The following is a 23407-nucleotide window of genomic DNA, read 5'->3' on the forward strand; positions in this document are numbered from 1 at the left end:
ATGAGGGAGCAAGCTATCCTAGATCTGGTCCTGTGTAATGACACAGGAATAATTAATGACGTCATAGTTAGGGATCCTCTTGGAAGGAGTGATCATAGTATGGTTGACTTTAGAATACAGATGGAGAGGGTGAAGATAAAATCCAATACCAGGGTCTTGTGCTTAAACAAGGGCAACTATGGGAGGAGTTGGCTAAAATAGACTGGAAGCAAAGACTTTGTGGTGGGACAGTTGATGAACAGTGGAGGCCCTCCAAAGCAATTTTTCAAAGTGGTCAGCAAGAAGTATATTCCAGTGAAAAGGAAGGACTGCAAGAAAAGGAGTAATCTGCCATGGGTGTCTAAGGAAATAAGGGAGGCTATCAAATTGAAAGAGAAGGCATACAAAGTGGCCAAAATCAGCAGGAAACTAGAAGACTGGGAAAATTTTAAAGGTCAACAGAAAAGAGCTATATAGAAAAGTAAGATAGAAAATGAGAAAAAAAAACTAGCATGGAATAAAAAGACAGGTAGCAAATGTTTCTATAAATATATAAAAGAAAAAAAGAGTGGCTAAAGTAAATGTTGGTCCTCCAGAGGATGAGAAGGGGCATTTAGTCATGGGACATGACGAAATGGCCAAGGCATTGAACAGGTGTTTTGTTTTGGTCTTCACAGTCATGGAGGACACAAATAACATGCCAGTAATTGACAAAGAGACAAACGTAAGTGAGGATCTGCAAACAATCATTATCACAAAAGAGCTAGTGTTGGGCAAGCTAATGGAACTAAAGATAGACCAGTCTCCTGGTCCTGATGGACTGCATCCCAGGGTCCTGAAAGAGATGGCAGGAGAAATAGCAAGTGCACTGGAGGTAATTTTCCAAAGTTCGCTGGATTCTGGGCAGTTGCACCAGATTGGAAAACAGCAAATATGATGCTATTTAAAAAGATGTGGAATTATAGATTGGTTAGTTTAACTTCTGTATTAGGGAAGATGCTTGAGTCTATTATCAAGGGAGATACAACAAGGCATCCAGGTAGAAATTGTCCCATTGGGCAAACACAGCATGGGTTCATGAGGGACAGGTCATGTTTAACTAATTTTTTGGAATTCTATGAAGATATTAAAAACACAGTGGACAATGGGGAACCAGTAAATATGGTGTACCTAGATTTCCAAAAGGCTGCTGCATTAGATAAAGATGCATGGCCTTATGGGTAAAGTATTCGCATGGATAAAGGATTGGTAAACTAATGGGAAGCAATGAGTGGGGATAAATGAGTGCTAATCTGATTGGCAATCAGTGACTAGTGGCATGCCTCAGGGATCAGTGTTGGAACCATAATTATTCACAATTTATACAGATGACTTGGAGTTTGGGACCATGTGTAGTGTGTCAAAGTTTGCAGATGATACTAAGATGAGTAGCAGAGCAAAATGTACAGAGGACTGTGAAACTCTGCAGAGAAACATAGACACTTTAAGTGAATGGGTAAAGGTCTGGCAGATGGAATACAATGTTAATAAATGTGGAGTCATCTATTTCGGTAGGAATGATAGTAAAAAGGGGTATTACTTGAATGGTAAAAAGTTGCTGCATGCTGGAATGCAGAGGGACCTGGGGGTACAACAGGTAATTAGGAAGGCAACTGGAATTTTGTCCTTCATTGCTAAATGGACTGAGTTTAAAAGCAGGAAGGTTATGTTGCAGCTGTATAGTGTGCTGGTGACCCAACATCTGGAGTACTATGTGCAGTTTTGGTCTCCTTACCTGAGAAAGGATATACTGGCACTACACGTGATGCAGAGGAGGTTTGTTAGGTTGATTCCAGAGTTGAGGGGGTTGCCTTGTGAGGAGAGACTGAGCAGACTGGGATTATATTCATTGGAATTCAGAAGAATGAGGGGGATCATATAGAAAGATATAAAATTACCAAGGGAATGGATAGGATAGACATAGAGATGATGTTTCCACAGGCAGCTGAAACTAGGACAAGAGGGCATAGCCTCAAAATTAGGGGCAGCAGATTTCGGATTGAATTGAAAAAGAACTTCTTCACCAAGATGGCTGCGAATCAATGGAATTCCCTGCCCAGTGAAGTAGTTGGTGCTACTTCAGTAAATGTTTTTAAAGCTAAGATAAATGATTTTTGAGCAATAAAGGAACTAAGGGTTACAGTGAAAGGGTGGGTAAGTGGAACAGACCACGAAAAGATCAGCTATGATCGTATTGAATGGTGGAGCTGGCTCAAAGAGCCAGATGGCCTATTCCTACTCCTAGTTCTTATAAATTCTTATAAATCTTGAAATTCCAGTCCCATAAATGGAACTGCAGGTGACATCTACTGGGGAAGTTTATCCACTGACTTACTCAGAAGAAAAAAACTGTCTATATTTTCAGCCTAGTTTCACCACAAACTGCATTTTCTTTAAATAGCATACAACCTTAAGAGGAAGATCACATATCCCCCAAACTACACAGGGAATTAGATATTTCAATGAGCTCCTCAAATAGTTAAGCATCACACAACATTAACACACTTAGTGTTGGTCTCATGATCACCTCGTGGGAAACAAGCGGTTCTCATGTTAACTTTGAGTTTTTTACTATAACAATGTGATTTAATGTCTGAGAAGTGAAGAAACTGAGAAAGATAAAGTCATTTTAATTATCAGATATGACAAGAAGTTCAATTGCAATTTGGATAAATATGTGGTGCTGCATTTTGGTAAGGCAATACAGGGAAGGATGTAATGGTAGGGTCCTGGGGAGTGTTGCCAAACAAAGAGACTTTTGGGTGAAGGTACACAGTTCCTTGAAGCTGGGGTCACAGGTAGTCAGGATGGTGAAAGTGGTGTTTTGTACACTTGCCTTTTTTGGTCAGCATCTTGAGATTAGGAGTTGGGATGTCATGTTGTGGCTGTACAGACATTGGCTCATCCATTTTTGGAATACTGCATTCAATTCTGGTCTCCCTGTTATAGAGAGCATGTCGTTCAACTTGAAAGGCTCCAGAAAAAAAAATTACAAGGATGTTGCTCGGGCTAGGGGGTTTGAGCTACAGGGAGAGGCTGAACAGGCCATAGAGGCTTATAAAATAATGAGAGGCATGGATAGGGTGAATTGACAAAGTCCTTTTCCCAGAGTAGGGTGCCCAAACCTAAAGGGCACAGGTTTAAAGTGAGCGACGACAGATTTAAAAGAGACCTAAGAAGTACCACTTTACAACTCACTTCATTGTATCTGTTGAGGATCGGTTTTACTGGTAGTGCTATAATTTGGTTATCTCTGTTCAATGTTGTCTTTTTCAGCCTCTTTGTAGTGTTGACTGCTTCATTACAATGGTCGAATGCACACTGCAATAGGCTCTTTTGCTCCATGCTGTCTCATATGTTGTGACAACTGTTTCAATATTGTGCAGTAATATAATTGAAAATCATCACAAACATTTGATTTGATTTTGACCGACAGTTAAAAGTAAAGGAATTGGTAGATACTTAAATCTATGGTACATTAACACCTGCTGAAACAGCCAAATACAATACTAACCACAATTCTACTGCAGAGGAGACAGGCAAAAACATGTCCCTGAAGATTATAATTGATTATAGTAAGTTATACAAAAATGAATTAATCCTGTACATCAAGAACAGATACAAATGCCCAGATTATTGTTACCACATCAAAGAGGCCTCATTGACATGGTGAAAATAGCAGATGTCTTCAGAAATCCTACCTCCTTCCCGCAAATGTGGCATTCCCCACTTTAACAGTGGCAGTAATGGGGGTGCCTCAGGATTCACATGTTCAATTTATAGAGATAGATAGTCATTTCAGTCATCAGCTGCCTCGACTCTTCCATGATTTTGGTTATGCAACTGTCTGAAAATGCACAATCGCAGGTTAGACCAGGTAAGGGAAGTGAATGCTCTAGATTCATTTGAACATTCAGAGTATCATTTGAAGGGGTAAGATTCCCCTTTGGATTTGGTCACAGAACCATTTGAGTGATGTAAACTGCCCTTTGGTGGAAGCCCAGCTCCCTTGTAAAGAGGTATGGTACTTCAGTACTGTTAAAGGACATATGCTTGTGCATAGAGAACTCAAGCAACCACTGGAATTGTCAAGCTGTCAAAGGGATCTGTAAGGACAATGAGACATTTTAAAAAGTCCATATTTCTGAATCTTTGAAACATTAGCTTGTTGGCATTAATCTGAAGATTCCCATCATGGCTGATTTCATTGAGGCCTTTCATCTCTAGGCAACTGCTAGTGGTTTTAGGCTCTTCGATATGGGACTGTAAATCCTAATGCTTGTTGAAATTTCATGAAATGTTTGTTTTCATAAGGCTTTGATGATGTTAAAGACTGCAAATGTAGTAAATGTGCTTTTTAAAAATGAATTAAGAGCATTTTTCTCAATATTGTATGCTTGGTGATACATCTATTAATTAATTAAAAAATTTTCTTCTTCTCAGCTAATCATGGGTCCTGAGGTCTGCCCACGATGGACACGAGACAAGTTTGCATTGTAGGTGAAAAGGCAAATGGTGGCAACTGGGAGGCATTATTTGGTAAAGTTTGCATGAAGTTGATATTTGAAGTGCAACAGGGCAAGGGTGGGCACAAGAAATTAATGTAAAATTTTGATAACACTGCAGGAGTGAGCGGCACAGTGGCTCAGTAGTTAGCACTGCTGCCTCACAGCGTCAAAGACCCAGGTTGAATTCCCGCCTCGGGCAACTGTCTGTGTAGAGTTTGCACATTCTCCCCGTGTCTGCATGGGTTTCCTCCCACAGTCCAGGTGAATTGGCCATGCTAAATAGCCCGTAGTGTTAGGTGAAGGGGTAAATGTAGGGGAATGGGTCTGGGTGGATTGCTCTTCGGATGGTAGGTGTCGAATTGTTGGGCCGAAGGGCCTGTTTCCACACTGCAAGTAATGTAATCTAATCAGGAGTATAATATTGACCTGAAGTAACAGTCTATGATTTAACTTTAGCTATCTTATGAAATAGTCTCTATACAGGTTGATTGGAATTTCTGCTAGTATGGCAATTAACAGAGCAATTGTTTGTGAGGAACTGATCTTTCTTGCTTAATGACCTAACAGATGCTGATGATCAAGTGCAGAGTGAAGCCAAGGCAATGAATGAGACCAGTTGGTGGGACAATCATAGAGATTGGGGTTTGAATATACAGCTCCATCCCTATCATGCCCAATGTGCCAGTGATAATCTAATGTGTCATGGTCACCACATTGGTAGTTCTGCTGTGGGACATGTGACATGCCTTAAGATTGAAATGAAATATTTCAGGTTCTGGAGCAAGGATTGTAAAAAGGGAATAAGTATGGTTGCATTTCATTAAATCTTTGAGATGCTGAGGAAGGTTCTATGATTTGGAAAGGTGGAATACATAGAAATTCATCTAAAACCTGCTGTGTTCGCTGTAATGAAATTAAATAAGAAAAAAAACACAAAGTCTGGTGATGACTGAATGATTAGAAAAGTAACTGGCTTTAAAATATTTATATCTTTTGCAGAAGAAATGCATCTATTTGTACACATCAAATATTGCAACTCAGCAGCCATAGACTGAACTGTCCGAGTTACTGTAAAAGCTTAAGTTCTGTTTGAAATAGAGGGAGTCAGATGTAACAATGCAGACTATTATTACCTGAATTTGTGATTACCATACACTCATGCTGTGTAAGTTTAATTTGGTTGATTGGATGACATAAAGGTGTTCAACAGTGAGCACAAGCTGACGTTTTCTGATAACGTTCATTGAGAGCAAGAGATGAGTCTTTTTCCAAGGAGACACAAGAGCAGGTCCTAATGAATGAATTAATCAAAGCATCATGGTAAACCTAACGTGTTTGTGAAATGTGCCTGTGGTTAATCTGATCATTTGCTCGAGGTTGGATAGTGTCAACAGCATAAATGCATCGCCTCTTTGAATGGAGAGAGAATTTTTAAAAATCCTTGCCTCACAGCAAAATGAGCAAGCTCAGCAAGACGTCTGATCAACAGCTAGAAATCAAGGCAGTGCATGCTGATTGTTTGTTCTGATCTGATCTTTGGATAAGTCCACATGAAAAGGGTTCACTTGTGACTGTAACCAATTTATGGATAAGAGTTTAGGCATTTGGTTTTGTTTTTCCTATACTTTGTGTTAGTAAAGAACATTGGGTACCCTGAGGTTAGAACTGCTTTGGGTTGTTGATATCCAAAGTAAACTCAACAGACCAAGCCAAGTGGGAACAAAAGCAGACAACATGAAAACATGAAACAACATGATGACCCTGTCTTGAATTCCCTCTCTATATGAGACCAAAACTGTACAAAAAAAGCTGCTGCAATGACCTTAGCAATATCCTATACATTCGGAGCAAGTCTTCCCAACTTTTATACTCCATACCCTCTGTAATACGGTCAACATTCCCATTTGCCTTCCACTTGCTGTAATTGCACACACCCTGTGTGTGAACAGCCAACTCTCACTGTGTCTCAGCAATCTCTCACTCTTTTACGAATAACCTGATTCTCTATTTTTCCCACCAAGGTGGACAACTTCATTATCCCCTACTTTATAGTAATTTTGACAATATTTTGCTAACTCTGCCTGTTTACAAACTTTGTAAACAGTTATTACAAGTTTACACCTACGAATGATTTCTAGTTTATGCAAATAGAAATTGCTGGAAAAATGCTGCAGATCTGGCAACATCTGCAGACAGAAAGTAACGTTAACATTTTGGGTTGAGTGACGCTTCGTCAGAAGGGTGTTGTGTTTTTGTTTCTGATTTCTAACATCTGCAGTTTTATTCAGTTTTTGTTTACAAAGCAAAACAATTTCCCCTCAAGGGAACTAAAATAATTTACTATTTTACACAGAATAGATGTTTGAACGAGAACCTCTATTAGTATTAAAATTAAAGTCATATCAGCCAAGCCAATACAAATTAACGAGAAACAAAAGTGGCACAATGTGTCTGGTCATTGATTGTTGTATGTAAGCTTCAAAAATGGTTCATGTAATTGCCACCAATATAGATCGATAAAATAACGTTGGATGCATTATTCATGCAGCTTTGTGAAATATTTGTCATAAAGGTCATTTCTCTCTCAACTTCCAAACATTACTAGTCATCCTCAAATTCATTAAAAGGCTATTCTGACAGGTGCAGTTGCTTCAATTGGAACAATGCAGTAAGAGTGAGCCTGTAGTCTGCCAATTTGTCCAGATTTGTTTTGTCAATCTTTACAGATACTCAAAAATGCATGTCACTATAAGCTCTGTAAATCAGGTCCGAGTAAAGGAAACTTGATTCCAAAAGCCACTTTCAAAGGTATTAAAATATCAAAGAAATAATCAAATGTGGCAAATACTTTTAGTGACAAAAATAGAAATTGCTGGATAAGCTCATCAGGCCTGGCAGCATCTGTGGAGAGAAATCAGAGTTAACATTTCCGGTCAAGGGACCTGAAACATTAGCTCTGATTTCTCTTCACAGATGCTGCCAGACCTGCTGAGCTTATTCAGCAATTTCTATTTTTGCTTCTGATTTACAGCATCCGCAGTTCTTTTGATTTTTATATAGTATATTTAAGATTAGAGATAGGAAATCTGATCATGAGCGACAGCACATCGGAAACACAAGGACAGAAAATGGAAATAGCCAAAACTGAGAAGCAAAACTGAGTGGGCGGCACGGTGGCACAGCAGTTAGCACTGCTGCCTCACAGCGCCAGAGACCCGGGTTCAATTCCAGCCTCAGGCGACTGACTGTGTGGAGTTTGCACATTCTCCCCGTGTCTGCGTGGGTTTCCTCTGGGTGCTCCGGTTTCCTCCCACAGTCCAAAGATGTGCAGGTCAGGTGCATTGGCCATGCTAAATTGCCCGTAGTGTTAGGTAAGGGGTAAATGTAGGGGTATGGGTGGGTTGCGCTTCGTCGGGTCGGTGTGGACTTGTTGGGCCGAAGGGCCTAATTCCACACTGTAAGTAATCTAAAAAAAATTCATACTCTGAAAAAGGGCTGGTTGTAAAGACATTAAACATTACAGTAAATTATGAAGATTGGATTACAGACTTAATTATAAAGATTGGAGTACAGACAAGAAATCAAAACTGAGACAAAACTTAAAAATGTGGCCTCAGCGGCACCCGATGTGGCCTCCTCTACATTGGGGAGACAGGCCGCCTACTTGCGGAACGTTTCAGAGAACACCTCTGGGACACCCGCGCCAACCAACCCAACTGCCCTGTGGCTGCACACTTTAACTCCCCCTCCCACTCCGCCAAGGGCATGCAGGTCTTTGGCCTCCTCCATCGCCAGGCCATGGCAACACGACACCTGGAGGAAGAGCGCCTCATCTTCCACTTAGGAACCCTCCAACCACAAGGGATGAATGCAGATTTCTCCAGCTTCCTCATTTCCCCTCCCCCCACCTTATCTCAGTCCCAACCCTCGGACTCAGCACCACCTTCTTGACCTGCAATCTTCTTCCCGACCTCTCTGCCCCCACCCCCTCTCTGGCCTATCACCCTCACCATAACCTCCTTCCACCTATCGCATTCCCAACGCCCCTCCCCCAAGTCCCTCCTCCCTACCTTTTATCTTAGCCTGGTTGGCACACCCTCTTCATTCCTGAAGAAGGGCTTATGCCCGAAACGTCGATTCTCCTGCTCCTTAGATGCTGCCTGACCTGCTGCGCTTTTCCAGCAACACATTTTTCAGCTCTGATCTCCAGCATCTGCAGTCCTCACTTTCTCTCAGCTAACAAAACAAAATATCAATGATGCAAATATCCCAGAGACTTGGAGTCATCCAGAGGGCTGAAAGAGAGCACTTTTGAATAAATTGTGTCCCTTTTTCTGGGACAGAGCACATGCTCAATGTAATAGGAGCCAGCGATCCAGACATTCCTCTTTTTCTTGTCCCTTTATAGAAAAGCAACATGTTGGTCTATTCACCTGCAAACTCCTCTGAGATCCTTTAATCAATCTCAACTTAACTTGGTGGCTTGATATCTTGGATTATGAGGCTGACATTGTTAGCTACCACGTAATATTCTTACCCCTGCCCATTTAAACTGGTTCAGTTCCACCAATAACTCTAGATTAGATTCCCTACAGTGTGGAAACAGGCCCTTCGGCCCAACAAGTCCACACCGACTCTCTGAAGAGTAACCCATTCCCCTTCCGACTAATGCACCTATCCCTATGGGCAATTTAGCATAGCCAATTCACCTGACCTGCACATCTTTGGATTGTGGGAGGAAATCCACGCAGACACGGGGAGAATGTGCAAACTCCACACAGACAGTTGCCCAAGGCTGGAATTGAACCTGGAATCCTGACGCTGTGAGCCACCATGCCACCTCATAACAGTAATGATTTTCCAGAAGCTCCTGGCGGCAATGCAACAGCCTGCAACAGAGCAGATACACTCAATACAGATGGCACACTGCCCCATCATTTGCCTTCTTAGCCCTTGTGTGATTAACAACCTGACTCTGATCACCATGAATGGGAACTGAACTGGAATTGGAGCTGCTGTTAATTTAGGAATCCCTGAGCCAGGACCATCCCCCTTGACATGACTAAGGACCAGCAGTAGTATGAGCCTAGTATCTCTGGCTTAAGGCCAAAATGGCAACACAACGCAATGCAAGACAGAGATTTTGTGAGCATCCAGGTAGGTTTAGAGTGAATGAGTGCTATGAGAACAAGTGAAGAGTCTAAATATGCAGACTGGTCCAATCCATGGGTGTGTGTCGCTGAGTGGACCTTTGCTGCAGTGTAACAATGATTTTGTCTGAGGTGCAGTACTGAAGTGCAGAAGCATCAGTGGGTGGATTGGAGATGTACCATGTGGGTATTTAGAGACTGGTATATCAGATGCTAATGACTGTGGATTTGGGATGCATGCCCATGCAGTGTACCTGGAGGTCATTCGGAGCAAGCAATAAGTCGAATCTAACAATGCTCCCTCTAATTTCCTTACTGAGATTTCCTGACATAAAGATTGTCTGTTATATTTGCTAAGATGGGAGGGTGAACATTAATGAGATGTTTTGGGCTGTTAACAAGGCACTTCAGCTGTAATAACTGTCAATTAGACACTCAGTGCTGCTGAGCAAGAATTTCACCATGCTGCTTGTGAAAAGCATAAGGGATGGAATGAGATAATCCCAGTATTGAGATAGGCCTCACCACAGTTGTCATCCAACTCTGACACATACACCTCACAGTATTCGCAGTATAGTTTCACAGTATTTCCAAACATTAAATATAGAAGCAGAAATACTGATCATGTGGAATGGCTGGATTAGCTCCAAAAACTAATAAACTATAATAAAACAAAGAACTGCAGACGCTCAAGGTATAAAACATTTTTTAAAAATTGCTGGAAGAACTCAGCAGGTCTGGCAGCATCTGTGGAGAGAAAGCAGAGTTAATAATTCAAGTTCAAAAATGATGACGAGTCACTTTATCACAATTTATTAATGAAACAGGTTGCCCTATTATCCTGGGCGAAAGTACCCTATTATCCTGTTGAGAAACAACAATATCCTTGATTTAGCAATGGAACAAGATTACTAATGAATAAAGTAATACCTCATGTTTTAAAAGTTACAATCATGTAAGAAAAATACAACAAAATTTTCAATGATTCAGTCAAACTACCCTTTCAATTCAAGAGACTGCAATTTCCAATCTGTTTGCTTTGCGATGCTAATCAACATATCATAAAGTCAAATCCTCAAAGTGAGCAGCCTTCTGAAATGACCTCATCTTTCACTTTCTCACTTCTATGTTGGATGCTCAAGAGGGCAATTACCAGGAAATCTCTACATTACCTCAAAAAGCACAAAGTCTAACATGATCTACCCTGAGATATTTAAAGTTCCAACAAATGTTGAAAGGGCAGAGAGGAATGCTACAGATATTGTTTTGTAGCTGATGAAATTTTGGAGTATTAACAAAAATAGAGCAAAGTAGATCTAAGTTTTGTTCCTGTGTATTTTTAGAGTGACATTGAGGATGTTGAGAATGATTAACAGAAATTATATTGTAAAAATTATAAATTGAATTAAACTAGATTTGAGCTAAGTAGAGTAAATTAAATTCATTGGGATTTTTTGTCACACAATGATTTTGAATCAAATTCTGTGTAAATGTATTTATTTATTTGATATTTGAGATTAAAATAGTTAATTAAAATAATTGTGGAATTATTGACTTAAATCTGTTGAATGTAAGAAATGATTCAAATAAGTTATTTCATAGAAACATTTTTGCAGCTGGTTTTCAGCTTTAATACTGATCTCATTCAGTTCATGTGCCTGTGGGGTGAATATCTAGCTTATTGCTTCATTAAAATAAAGCATTTCCTTCCCTTTATTTCCCGGATTTGGGATAGTAGCCCAGCTTGTATAACATAGGTAGAAGACTGTTGCCACTCAATTTAATGTAGCTTGCTATTATGAAAACCATGCAGGCGTGAATCATAAGTGGAGATATCATCATCAGACGAACAAAACGGAGTTGCAATGACAAGCATGAAAGAATTCTGTTCGCAACAGAACTTTAACAAACAAGAATGGACTATAATTCAAGAAACAAAATGAACATCACTAAGTAGCCCTCCCAGCATTTTGACACAACACAAATTGATGGAAAACAACAAAATAAATACTTGCATTTGTCCTTTCCTATTTCTACATGGTTTGCTTAAAGAACAGCATGAATAGCGATGTGCTGATCCTCTATTGAGTAAAGGCTTTATAACTCACTGGTTTAATCATTCACCATCTGTCAGTTCTCCACTCATGGCACCGCACAGTTCTGTTCCCCACTGTAAAAAGTGAACCTTAGACAAGTTTTGACAGATCAATTCAATTGTACAGTCAGAGCATCGTACACTATAAATGGTCCTTAGGAAGACAACAAAATGGAAAAAAACTCACCAATATATAAAAGTCACACACCTGCTTGAGGCCCAACTTGACACTTAATTTGAACCCTGTTTATATAGGTGACATTTTTCTTGGCAGCTTAGGTGAAGCAGACTTTCTCCAGATCCACAATGAAGTGCGTGAAATAAATCAAAATGTGGGAGATTAAAATGCTTCAATCCCGCGCCTCCTTAATGGAGGGGACCTAAAAGCACTTCAGGAAAGTCTTGCGCAATATTCTTAATGGTCAATATATCTATTCTCCTGAAGAGGTTTGGGGAATGTCAAAAACAAAGCAAAAAGAACTCTAATTGATTTGGCAATACAAACATGATGCGGTGTGAGGAGGGTGAAAGTACTTCAGAAATACAATATCAGGCGATGTTGAGAGAATAACACACTGTACAAATTTTATACAAGCACCTAATAAACTAAAATGTCAAAAACTAAATCTGGAACATGTGACAAAATTAGAATCCCATAATTTCATTCAGGAATTCCATATCTTCAGGAAATATATGTAATTCTAATTACTGGTCTGAGTGAGAGGGCAGAAGTGTTACAGTAGCAGTGAATGACAACATCTTCAGCTTCACTATTTGAGGATTTACACACAACTCTAGCCATCTGCTAAATTCTGAAGTTGCAGGCACTTTCAGAGGGGAAACAGCAACAAATATAGACAATCTGTTGCCAAACACCTCAAAAATCTGGCCCTTCACAGAAATGTCTACCATAATTAATCTCAGGAAACTCCTTCACTTTTCTCCAATACCTTCTTGTCCTAACTTTGTCTCAATTGTATATTTTTATAATTTCTGTAATTAAAATTAAAATGGCACTGAACTTACACAAAGCTCACTGTATTTTCATAAGTACAAGAGACAATAAATTTCTATTCTGTTCTATTCGGTATTGCAGACCTTTCATGCTTTCCTCTTTTCTCTGCCTCCAATTATTGAATGTCACTCCATTAATGGTTTGCACAATGAGTGAATTCCCAATTATTTTTCACACTTTCCAAATGGAAGTTTCAGCATTCAAGTGAAACCCTGGAAGAAGCAGTCTCATTTTAATAATTCATCCAAAATATAATACCTACAATGATCCTCATTGGTAGATTAAATATGCAACTTTACTTCCATTATCCATAATCCAGTATTTTACACAGATTTTGTTTTACATTAATTCAGCCAACAACAGAAAGGGGACTTGCGAGAAATTTGTTACCTCAGTGTCGCAATATTCCCGTAACTCATGTCATACTGGTAGCTCCATGATATGTATCAACTGAATTCACAATGAAAAGCTGAACAAGTAAGTGTTCCTTATTCAAGACTTAAAAAGGCTGATCAGCCTCTCTGAAACCAATGATTTTCTACATAATTAAGCCATTATCAGAGCAACTGAAGTGCAATGTGTTGACTTGAGGAGATAACAGGGTTTTTTTGTGAATCAATATCAAAACATCTCATAATCTTGCAATTCTTTCAGTTATTGAGATGAGAGACTGAACTTAGAGATGATCTATCATTGAGATTTAATCAAGATTCAATTGGTGATTCAATTTTGAAAATGAGCTACTTCAGATGCAAAATAAGTTTGATTTTGGACAATTTGACTCAATGAGGCATTTTGAAAGATGACAAATATGCAACACATTCAAGGATGGGTACATCCCGTAAACCCTGTAAATCTGACCTTTCGAAGGCAAACTGTGTTCTATAGGGCAATCATTAGCTTGCTAGAACCTTGAGTGAGTTTACTGGGACAGCAATTAGTGGGTGGCACGGTGGCACAGTGGTTAGCACTGCTGCCTCGCAGCGCCAGAGACCCGGGTTCAATTCCCGCCTCAGGCGATTGACTGTGTGGAGTTTGCACGTTCTCCCCGTGTCTGCGTGGGTTTCCTCCGGGTGCTCCGGTTTCCTCCCACAGTCCAAAGATGTGCAGGGTCAGGTGAATTGGCCATACTAAATTGCCCGTAGTGTTAGGTAAGGGGTAAATGTAGGGGTATGGGTGGGTTTCGCTTCGGCGGGTCGGTGTGGACTTGTTGGGCCGAAGGGCCTGTTTCCACACTGTAAAGTAATCTAATCTAATCAATTAACGATGCAGATTGAAGTTGAAAAAAATAATGGTAAAGTTGGGCCCCAAAGATGGGAATATACGACCTATTTTGTACACACTGTCTTCCTAACCTCGCGCTGAATTGACTGCCAGATCAATAGTTGTCTCAGTTTGGACAGTGGCATTGCATATCATTCACAGTTGATGAAACAATTTGGTCTCATTATCCTGACACTAAACAAGTTTCTATAAAACCTAGCCTCCCCAATGATCAATATTTAGCATCTTAAAGGTATTAGTGAGTTTAAATACTTTCTTGCGATGTTTTGTATACCCTGTAGTATATCAATGAAGTAATCCAAGCAGAAAGATCATGTACATACCATTGTAACGGTTCTTTTTAATTTGATTTATTTTAATATAAATAAACATGAGAGCCAAAAAGAAAAAAAAAACATAAAATATGGAACATTTTCTTTCTTTTCATCCACAGTTGCACATCATTTATTTAGGCACAAGGGTGTGATTCTCTCGTGAAGAAGTGAATGATAAGCTAACACTTTGAAAGAAATACACATCAAAGAAATTCACTCAGTCAATTCAGCTGGTATGTTGAAAAATATTGTATGCATGATCAAATCCAAAAAATCTTTCACTTCAAAATTAGGCAAACCAAACGATTCTCTCCAATTCCTGATCTCGCACCCTAAGCTGAAAAGAGTCACATCTAAGCTGTAGAGAACAAATTCAAAGAAGAAGCTAGTCTGTGTATGTGGAACAAGTGCAGAAATCGATGGAGTAAAGAGGAAACTTTTTACTTTTGCAACATTGGATTTCAGAAAGCACACAACAGCTCATCTCACCTTGGTTTGGTTGCTTTTCAAATAAATCTCTTGCTGTTATATTAACGCAAAGGTCAGGCCAAATTCAAACCCAAATGTAGCCTGAGCTCACTGAACACAGGAAGACTGCAGGAAGGCTGCTATAATTGGTCTCGGTATTCCTTGCACTAGCAAAAGGAAACATCAGCCAGTATTTCTACTCCTAATTACTATCCAGTGATATCAGCTGGAAGTGCATTTGTGGTAAAGCGAACTGTGTTGGTGTCCACAGTCAAACAGCTTGCAGACACTCATTGCTGAAGCTCACCTAAGATCATTTACCATTTTCTATGTAAGTACCCCATAGAACAAAGAACAGAGAACATTACAGCACGTACAGGCCCTTCGGCACTTGATGTTGCGTTGACCTGTGAAACCAATCTAAAGCCCGTCTAATCTACACTATTCCATTACCATCCATATGTTTATCCAATGACCATTTAAATGCCATTGATGTTGGTGAGTCCGCGACTGTTGCAGGCAGGAAAAGAAAAACGCTTTTTGGGCAACAGACAAATCTCCAATGTTCCCCCCTACCTTTTTCAAGGGCCATTAAGCCAAAGATTCCATACTGCACTGAGCACATTTCTAACGATTTCAGTTGAAAGTCAAAACCCTTTAGGGAATTCACTGCATTCCTGTGCTAAAAGTGTCCATTTGTATAAATCCAAAAGTATTTCACTTCTGACAAGGTCAGCTTGATCAACAATGAATAATAGCTTTCATAGAGCAGAGAAATAAACAATTCTTTATGAGGATTCAGCAATGGTCAAATTGCAAGGTGAAAACCATATACAAACAAATGATATCTCTCAAGCAAATAGGCTTGCAATCTTCATAGTTTAGACTCAAGTACCCTAGCACAGTTTCATTTCTGTTCTTGCAAGAAGAAACCAAAAAAAAACTTCCATCTTTACCATGAAAGCATGAAAATTAGTCGTAAATGGCATTGAACATTTTGTAGTCATCACAAAACATCCCACTTCTAACCTAATAATGGAGGAAAGGTCATTGATATAGCATCTGAATATGGTTGGACTAAGGACACTAAGGACACTACCCAAAGAAGTTCTGATAATGTGTCTTGGAATGGAGATACCTGAACTCCTACAATCACAGGATTGACTCCAAACAATGGAAAACCTCACTCCACTACCCCAATTCCCATTGACTATAGTTTTGCCAAGGCTCCTTGATGCAACACCCAGTTATATGCAGCCTTGATGTCAAGGTCAGTCACTCTTATCTCACGTGTGGAATACAACTCTTTTGTCCTTTTTTGAATTAAGGCTGTAATGCGGTTAGGAGCAGAGTGGCCTTGGCAGACCCACACCTGGCATTGGACAGCAAGTTATTGTGAAGCAAGTGAGCTCAATAGCATAATTGATGACACTTGCTTTACAGATGATTGCAGATTGGGGCAGTAATTGACCAGTTTGGATATATCCTGCTTTGTGTGTTCAGAACATACCTGGGCAATTCCTATAATGTCATCAAGACAGCAGTATTGTAGCCGTACTGGAACAGCTCTGATATTAGTGAGTTTTGAGAAGATTTGTAGTTCAGGTTGAGGTTCTGAATGTAGGTTTGCTCGCTGAGCTGGAAGGTTCATTTTCTGGAATTTTGTCACCATGCTAGTTACCATCATCAGCGAACCTCTGAATGAAGCACTGGTGGTATGGCCCATTTTCTATTTAGGTGTTTAGGTTTCCTTGGGTTGGTGATGTAATTTCCTGTTCTTTCTCTCAGGGACTAGTAAATGGGATCCAAGTCAATGTGTTTGTTGGTAGAATTTCAGTTGGAATGGCTTGCTTCTAGGAATTCTTATGCATGTCTCTGTTTGGCTTGTCCTAGTATGATGTGTTGTCCCAGTCAATGTAGTGTCCTTCCTCAACTGTATGTCAGAATACTAGTGAGAGTGGGTCATGTCTTTTTGTGGCTAGTTGATGTTCACGTATCCTGGTGGCTAGTTTTCTGCCTATTTGTCCAATGTAGTGTTTGTTACAGTTGCTGCAAGGTATTTTGTAAATGACAATAGTTTTGTTTCTTGTCTGTATGGGATCTTTCAAGTTCATTAGCTGGTGTTTTCGTATGTTGGTGGGTTTGTGGGCTACCATGATGGCAAGGGATCTGAGTAGTCTAGCAGTCATTTCTGAGATGTCTTTGATGTAGGGGAGAGTGGCTAGGGTTTCTAGACATGTTTTGTCTGCTTATTTGGGTTTGTTGCTGAGAAATCTGCGGACTGTGTTCATTGGGTACCTGTTCTTCTTGAATACACAATGACTGCCAGACTACTCAGACTTCTTGGCATCATAGTAGCCCACAAACCCAGCAACACACTAAAGCAGCAGCTAATGAATTTGAAAGGCCCAATACAGACAACAAGCAAAACTAACGTCATTTACAAAATACCTTGCAAGAACTGTAACAAACACTACATTGGACAAACAGACAGAAAACTAGCCACTACAATACACGAACATCAACTAGCCACAAAAAGACATGACCCACTCTCACTAATATCCTTACATACAGATGAGGAAGGACATAATTTCGACTGGGACAACACATCCATCCTAGGACAAGCCAAACAGAGACACGCACAAGAATTCCTAGAAACATGGCATTCCAACCGAAACTCTATCAACAAACACATTGACTTGGATCCCAATTACCACTCCCTGAAAGAAAGAACAGGAAATGATGTCACCACAGGAAATGACACCATCAACCCAAGGAAACCTAAACACATAAATGGAAAGCAGGCCGTACCACCAGTTCTTCATCCGGAGGCTCACTAATGAGGCTATCTAGTATGGTGAGGGAACATCCAAAAATGAACCTTCCAGCTCAGCGAGCAAACTTACATCCAGACAGCTATGATATGCATATGATGACTATCAGGTCATAATCATGCATTTCTACTTACACTGTCATCTTTTTTGTTTGGTTTGAATATTATATAGATTCAGATACAGAGTCTTTTGTTTTGACTTTTGATTATTTTTGAAATTTCTAGCCTTAAGTGTTGATTAAGTAAGATTTATATTGTCTGTCCATTCCTGTCAATATCTGTTTCCCACTACCCAGATAAATGCCTTTCTCTCTTGTATTGTCTCGACATTTCAAATAACGAATTTAACATCTTGTCCTCACTGATTGGATTATAACCCTCACAGCTTCCCGAGCTATGTGGCTTGCTAAATAACCAGCCAGCATGGTTTAGGTGTAGACCATTGCATGGGTACAGCTCCATATTTCCCAATACTTGTGTCAGTTCCTAGCAAAACTGAAACCACATCTCCTACCTCCTCAGACTTGGAGCCATGCATTCATTATACTAATTTGATTTCCTTTCTGCTAATTTGTCCACAGCTCAGGCAGTAATCCAGAGATTACTTATTACCTTAGAGATACCCACCAGATGAAAGAACAAAGGACTGAAGCACCACGGTAAGGCTAATTGTTTCTTCTTTTGGTCACTGTCGAACTGATACTGTCGGTCAGAATTAATTTAATCTATCATGCCTTTCACTACTGGAAGATCCCTGTATAGGCAGACATTGCTATGATTGATTTTGTTCCCCAAACCTGCAATATTAAATGAATAAATAACCATAATCCTGAAACACAGATGAGCTCTGGTCAATTTGAGGATGCGCTTGGCATTGCCACCTGGGTGCAATAGACAGCAAAATCTGCCAGTGATACGTCCATTCTCTCAAGATAGTTCTTTCCAATTTGTTCTGCATATTTATCAGTTGCCAATGGATAAAGTATTGGCATGTTTCTTACAGGGAGAAAGTGAGGACTACAGATGCTGGAGACCAGAGTTGAAAAATGTGATGCTGGAAAAACACAGCAGGCCAGACAGCATCCAAGGAGCAGGACAATCGACGTTTCGGGCATAAGCCCTTCTTCAGGCATGTTTCTTACAACCAACATTTCGTAAAAACAGGCTCTTTTACAATCTGAAGATGAGGTAGCCGTAAGAGTTGACCTTGGAATTTATTGCTCAGCTTAAATCTAACACTTTATACCAGACAATAAAGTTATTTGTCCAGTTTAACCTTGCTATTAAATGAATTGCTGTTAGAAGATTCAACTGCATAGTAGACTCCTCCGGTGAATGATTACTCAAACCTTGCAGTTTTCTTGAATGTATGAGAGAAGTTTCTTTCCTTTTCAGCAGGAATAATGGAACATGCATTATCTGATGTTTCAGAAGCACAAACCTGATGCATTGTTTGTGCTGAAATAGCACTCAAGTAGTACAGGAATGCAATTGCCTTTACAATTCTTGAGATTTATCTGAATACTTAGCCTTTATCAGGCCTTTTGGCCTCTGCTTGAACCTGTGCGCAAGATTCAAACTGATTCTATTCAGCTCAACCTGCTTCTCACATGCAGAGAGAACAAGCAGCAATTGAGACAATGTATGAAGTATTATGATTATGTGTGAAAAGAATTTGCAACTTTGGATCTGTAGCTGAAGTTTAGGTTGATAACTGCATTGTGGACAGAATATCATTTAATAGTTGAGGTAATGGCAATCAACCCAACAGTATATGCTATTTAAAAAAGCTTTTGGAAGGGTTCTTTAGCTTGTTGGTAGTGTCCCTTCCTCTGGACAAAGAAGCCAGTGTTTAAGTCCTAAGTGGATCACACTTGTGATAGCAACTTTGAACAGATTGATTCGAAAATGTAAGGAGAAAGTTTTGCATAAATTGCAGACAATTATCAGTGAATATTAACCAATAGGATTATACATGCATATACATATATATACATGTATGTAAATATGTATGTCTAATATAAGTATAACCAGGTTTTCATCAGAATTTCTGTTCCATAATCCTTACTTTTACTGAAAAATAGTTGCTCTTTGATTTTTACTATCCAGTACACTCTGTTCAGTCTCAACCTACTACAAGATAATTTGTTGTCAGTTAATATGATAGAGATGCAATAGTTTGTGCTCTACTTACAATTAGCTTTTAGAAAAACTCTAAGTTGGAGCATGACAATTAATTCACCAACTAACCAAACCACAACATTAATTTAGTGCCTTTTTACATTGCTCTCAGAAACTGAGATTGTATTATCTCTAATGGTACCAACTATAACATGGAGCTTGAGGCACAACAAGATGGAAAATCATACTGAGCTTCTTAACTAATAGCAATGGTAAAGGAGCAGCAGCTACTGTGGAGTGACTGTAATGAGGTCACCCAGATGAACCGCTTAGAATATGAGTTCCCTGATTGGGCTGTTAATCTAGTCCAATCAAGGCTGACAAATATAAACAGGGGTATCAGAGGTCCTGTTCATTCTGACAGCTGGCTATGAGGGAGCTGGATCAGAGTCAAGGACTGCCGATGTGTAAATAAGTGGTGACTGGGTGATAGGATACCGGTCTCTGGGGAAGTATTTCACCATGCAAGTTGAATATGACTGAATGTATCCTAACAATGATGTGTATTTTCCAATCCATGTTAATAATGACTTTTAGGGAGGGTTGTCATTCACAATGAACAAGCTTTTACAGGTGATAGACCTAATGTTTTATTTACTTCAGGATGTTGCGCCTCAATCTTCATAGTGTATCGAGACATAATTTATGCCACATTACCCCAAAGTTAAAAACTGAAATTCTACACACAAACATCAGTTTCTTGCTCCATTTTTCCCTTTTTAAAAAAATGCTAGCTACAGATAACCTGAAATTAGCCTGTTTGTACCGGACCCCATTTATTAATGACATTGGGATCATGAGATATGTTATCACTTCTGTATATTAAAGACTTGTCAAAGTGTTACCATGGGAGGGCTTTAAATAACAGATTCAATGAATGCTTTTACATTTAATATTTTAAAGAATAAAACAAGAAGAAGTTGAGTTATGCAATGTTTTAAATGAATCCCATTAAATTCAACAGAGTTCCTGGATTGAAGGAGAGAACAAGAAGAAAAAATAAGACCCAACCTGCAAAACTTGGTTTCTCCTCTTCTGCCCGCCCCAGGCTCTCCAATGTCCGGGTCACCTGACTTCCAAAGTCATCTTCTCGGCTGCGTGCTTCAGGGCGAAGTTGGTTTTCTTCTTCTTCGCAGTCATAATCATCCAAAATGGGCGTCTCTCGGATTGGCATTCCGACCACTGAATTGTGGGCCTGTATCCGAGAGTTACGAAAGCTGTCCCTGGCCTGTGGTCCCAGCAGCACAGATGGGATGTAATGAATTTCGTGGGTGGCCTCTGTGCTGGCACTCTTCTGAGGGACTCGCCTCCGCTTGCACCATCTCCGCCGCGCATACAGTACCATGGTGAAGATTAAGATGAGCAGCAGCAGAGCAATCAGACCTCCCTGTGGAGTAAAGAAGACGTGAAGAAATATGACTTTTTCTTGGTTTCAATTTTAATCTTTCCCTCCTCCTCCCTGCTGCCACCTACACTGAGGATTGCTCAGCTGACACACTGGGGTTGATCTTGACTTTGCACGATAGTTTAAAACAGATGATAGTGAGGAGGCAGCTTGTTTGCTTTACAACCAAGAGAATCACTGAATTCCCATAGTGCAGATCAAAGCCATTCAGCCCACTGAGTTTGCACTGACTGTCAAAAATCATCCCACTCTATCTCCATAACTGCATTTCCCATGGCTAACCCACCGAGCCTGCACATCCCTGCACACTGTGGGCAATTTTGCATGGCCAATTCACGTAACTTGTGCATCTTTAGATTGTGGGAGGAAACTGCAGCACCTGGAGGAAACCCATGCAGACATGGGGAAAATAAGCAAACTCCACACAATTGCCCAAGGCTGGAATTGAACCTATTCCTTGGTCACCACGGCCATCATAAAAACTGAAAATATGCAAAACAAATTCTGAGCCCATCAGTAATTTGTTTCCCACTATTACTCATCATCCTGTTCACTCTACCCATATAAGACAGCATGTGGGAAAAGGCAGTGGCACATGTTTTGCCCTCCTTACCATTTGTCTCTATTCCCTCTCCTAACTGTAAAGTAATAGTGTATATCTTTCACACATTGGTCTGCCCTGTTGCTTAAAATTGTCCTCATCATGGCTCGCAGATAGTCCACAAAGTAAAAAAAAAAGAATTTACAACCATACTGTGATCTTCAGGTCAGATAATTAACTCACTTAATTCTCATATTTTAAGGTTTCAGTTATAAGCATTTCTTTAAAAACAGTGAATATGTGCAGGAAGTTGGTATATACAGATACTAATAACTGAATACTCATGAAAGCTATATTCAGTTTCTATACAGCTGAGATACTTCAAATGTAAGTATGTTGACTGAATACAGACAATCAAGGACTCATGTAGATTGTGATGTTGTATTGATATTCTTATGTTTTTCCTCTCTCAATATTTGGTAGAATTTCTAACAGCTTTTGGAGGCTTTACCTTCTCCCTCAGGCCAGTAACTATGTTTGGTGGAGGCCTTCACACATAAACTGATCAATGCCTGTTAGGATAAACACATTAAATTGGTGTATTGACTCATTGCTACATGAAATGGCCTCTCTATTTTAACAATTATTAGCATAAATTCTGAAATGTTCTTTTCATGTTCACATCATCTCTTCTTTGGAAGTACTTGGAGATTCAATGCAATTTCCTCTATATATAATAGCAGACATACAAGATACAAATATTGTACATTCTGGGGTGAAAGAGGAGATGATTGCTAATCCATTTGTCCCTTCTTCCATCCACCCCTCAAAAGAATAAAAAGCCCAGTGCTAAGCAGTTCAACACTACCTCCTGTGATGGGTCTTTTTACTGAGTTCCAAAATAAACATTTTGCCAATTTTCTTTCTTACAGATAACTGATATATGTGTATTTGTAGAATAAGCCTCATTCTTTAATTGAACAGCAAAGGATTATAGAAACATAATAGTAGATTTGTACAGTCCTGCAAATCTTTTCTTGACAGCTATGAATAGTCTTCTGTTTATAAAAGGATTGCACACAGGGTATTGCAGTTCAAAGTAATTGCAAAGAAAAGCAACAAAGAGATACACTCTTCAATGCAGTTCACTATTTAGGGAGATATTCTAGCCAGCATCCTTTTCATCTAATTATCTGTATCTCAGGCAGTACTGAGGTTATTTTTATTTACTCATAAAATACATAATTGCTTCCCCAGATCTGGAAGCATTAAAACATCACCCTTAGTGTTTTTTTTGTTCTTTTGGCAATTAACCAATTTTCCCCAGAGTGGAGTATGAAACCATGTAGCTTCTTTCTCCTGACCAACTTTAATCATACAGCAAAGCTGAGATCAATAGTTCAGAGGACTAAATGAATGCAATATGGCAGCAGTAATTACAATTCCCGTTCCTCCTGGCCTGGTTTCATTCATTTCTTCACTGTCAATTAATTGACAGCATTACCAAAAAGGGATCATACAACATTATCAATGTCTGCTCAGTTTAGTGTTGAAAAGAATAATGTTAGCATGTTTAGATTTAATATCCAGTACTG

The 23407-nt window shown here is 39.6% G+C and overlaps 1 protein-coding gene across 7 annotated transcripts in view; it reads right to left on the bottom strand.

Annotated features, from left to right (window-relative positions):
• The window catches only part of astn2 (astrotactin 2), a 1590397-nt gene that overhangs the window by 1203003 nt on the left and 363987 nt on the right, over nt 1-23407 (bottom strand). For all 7 annotated transcript variants that reach the window (XM_087998521.1, XM_087998520.1, XM_087998522.1 and 4 more), the window contains exon 3: nt 20878-21253. In XM_087998521.1, the coding sequence (XP_087854647.1) occupies nt 20878-21253 (376 nt within the window). The remainder of the gene's footprint in view (nt 1-20877; nt 21254-23407) is intronic.

Source organism: Chiloscyllium plagiosum, unplaced genomic scaffold, assembly GCF_037043375.1.
Source record: "Chiloscyllium plagiosum isolate Xiang-an unplaced genomic scaffold, Cpla_swu_hap1 HiC_scaffold_21, whole genome shotgun sequence".
Taxonomy (NCBI): domain Eukaryota; kingdom Metazoa; phylum Chordata; class Chondrichthyes; order Orectolobiformes; family Hemiscylliidae; genus Chiloscyllium; species Chiloscyllium plagiosum.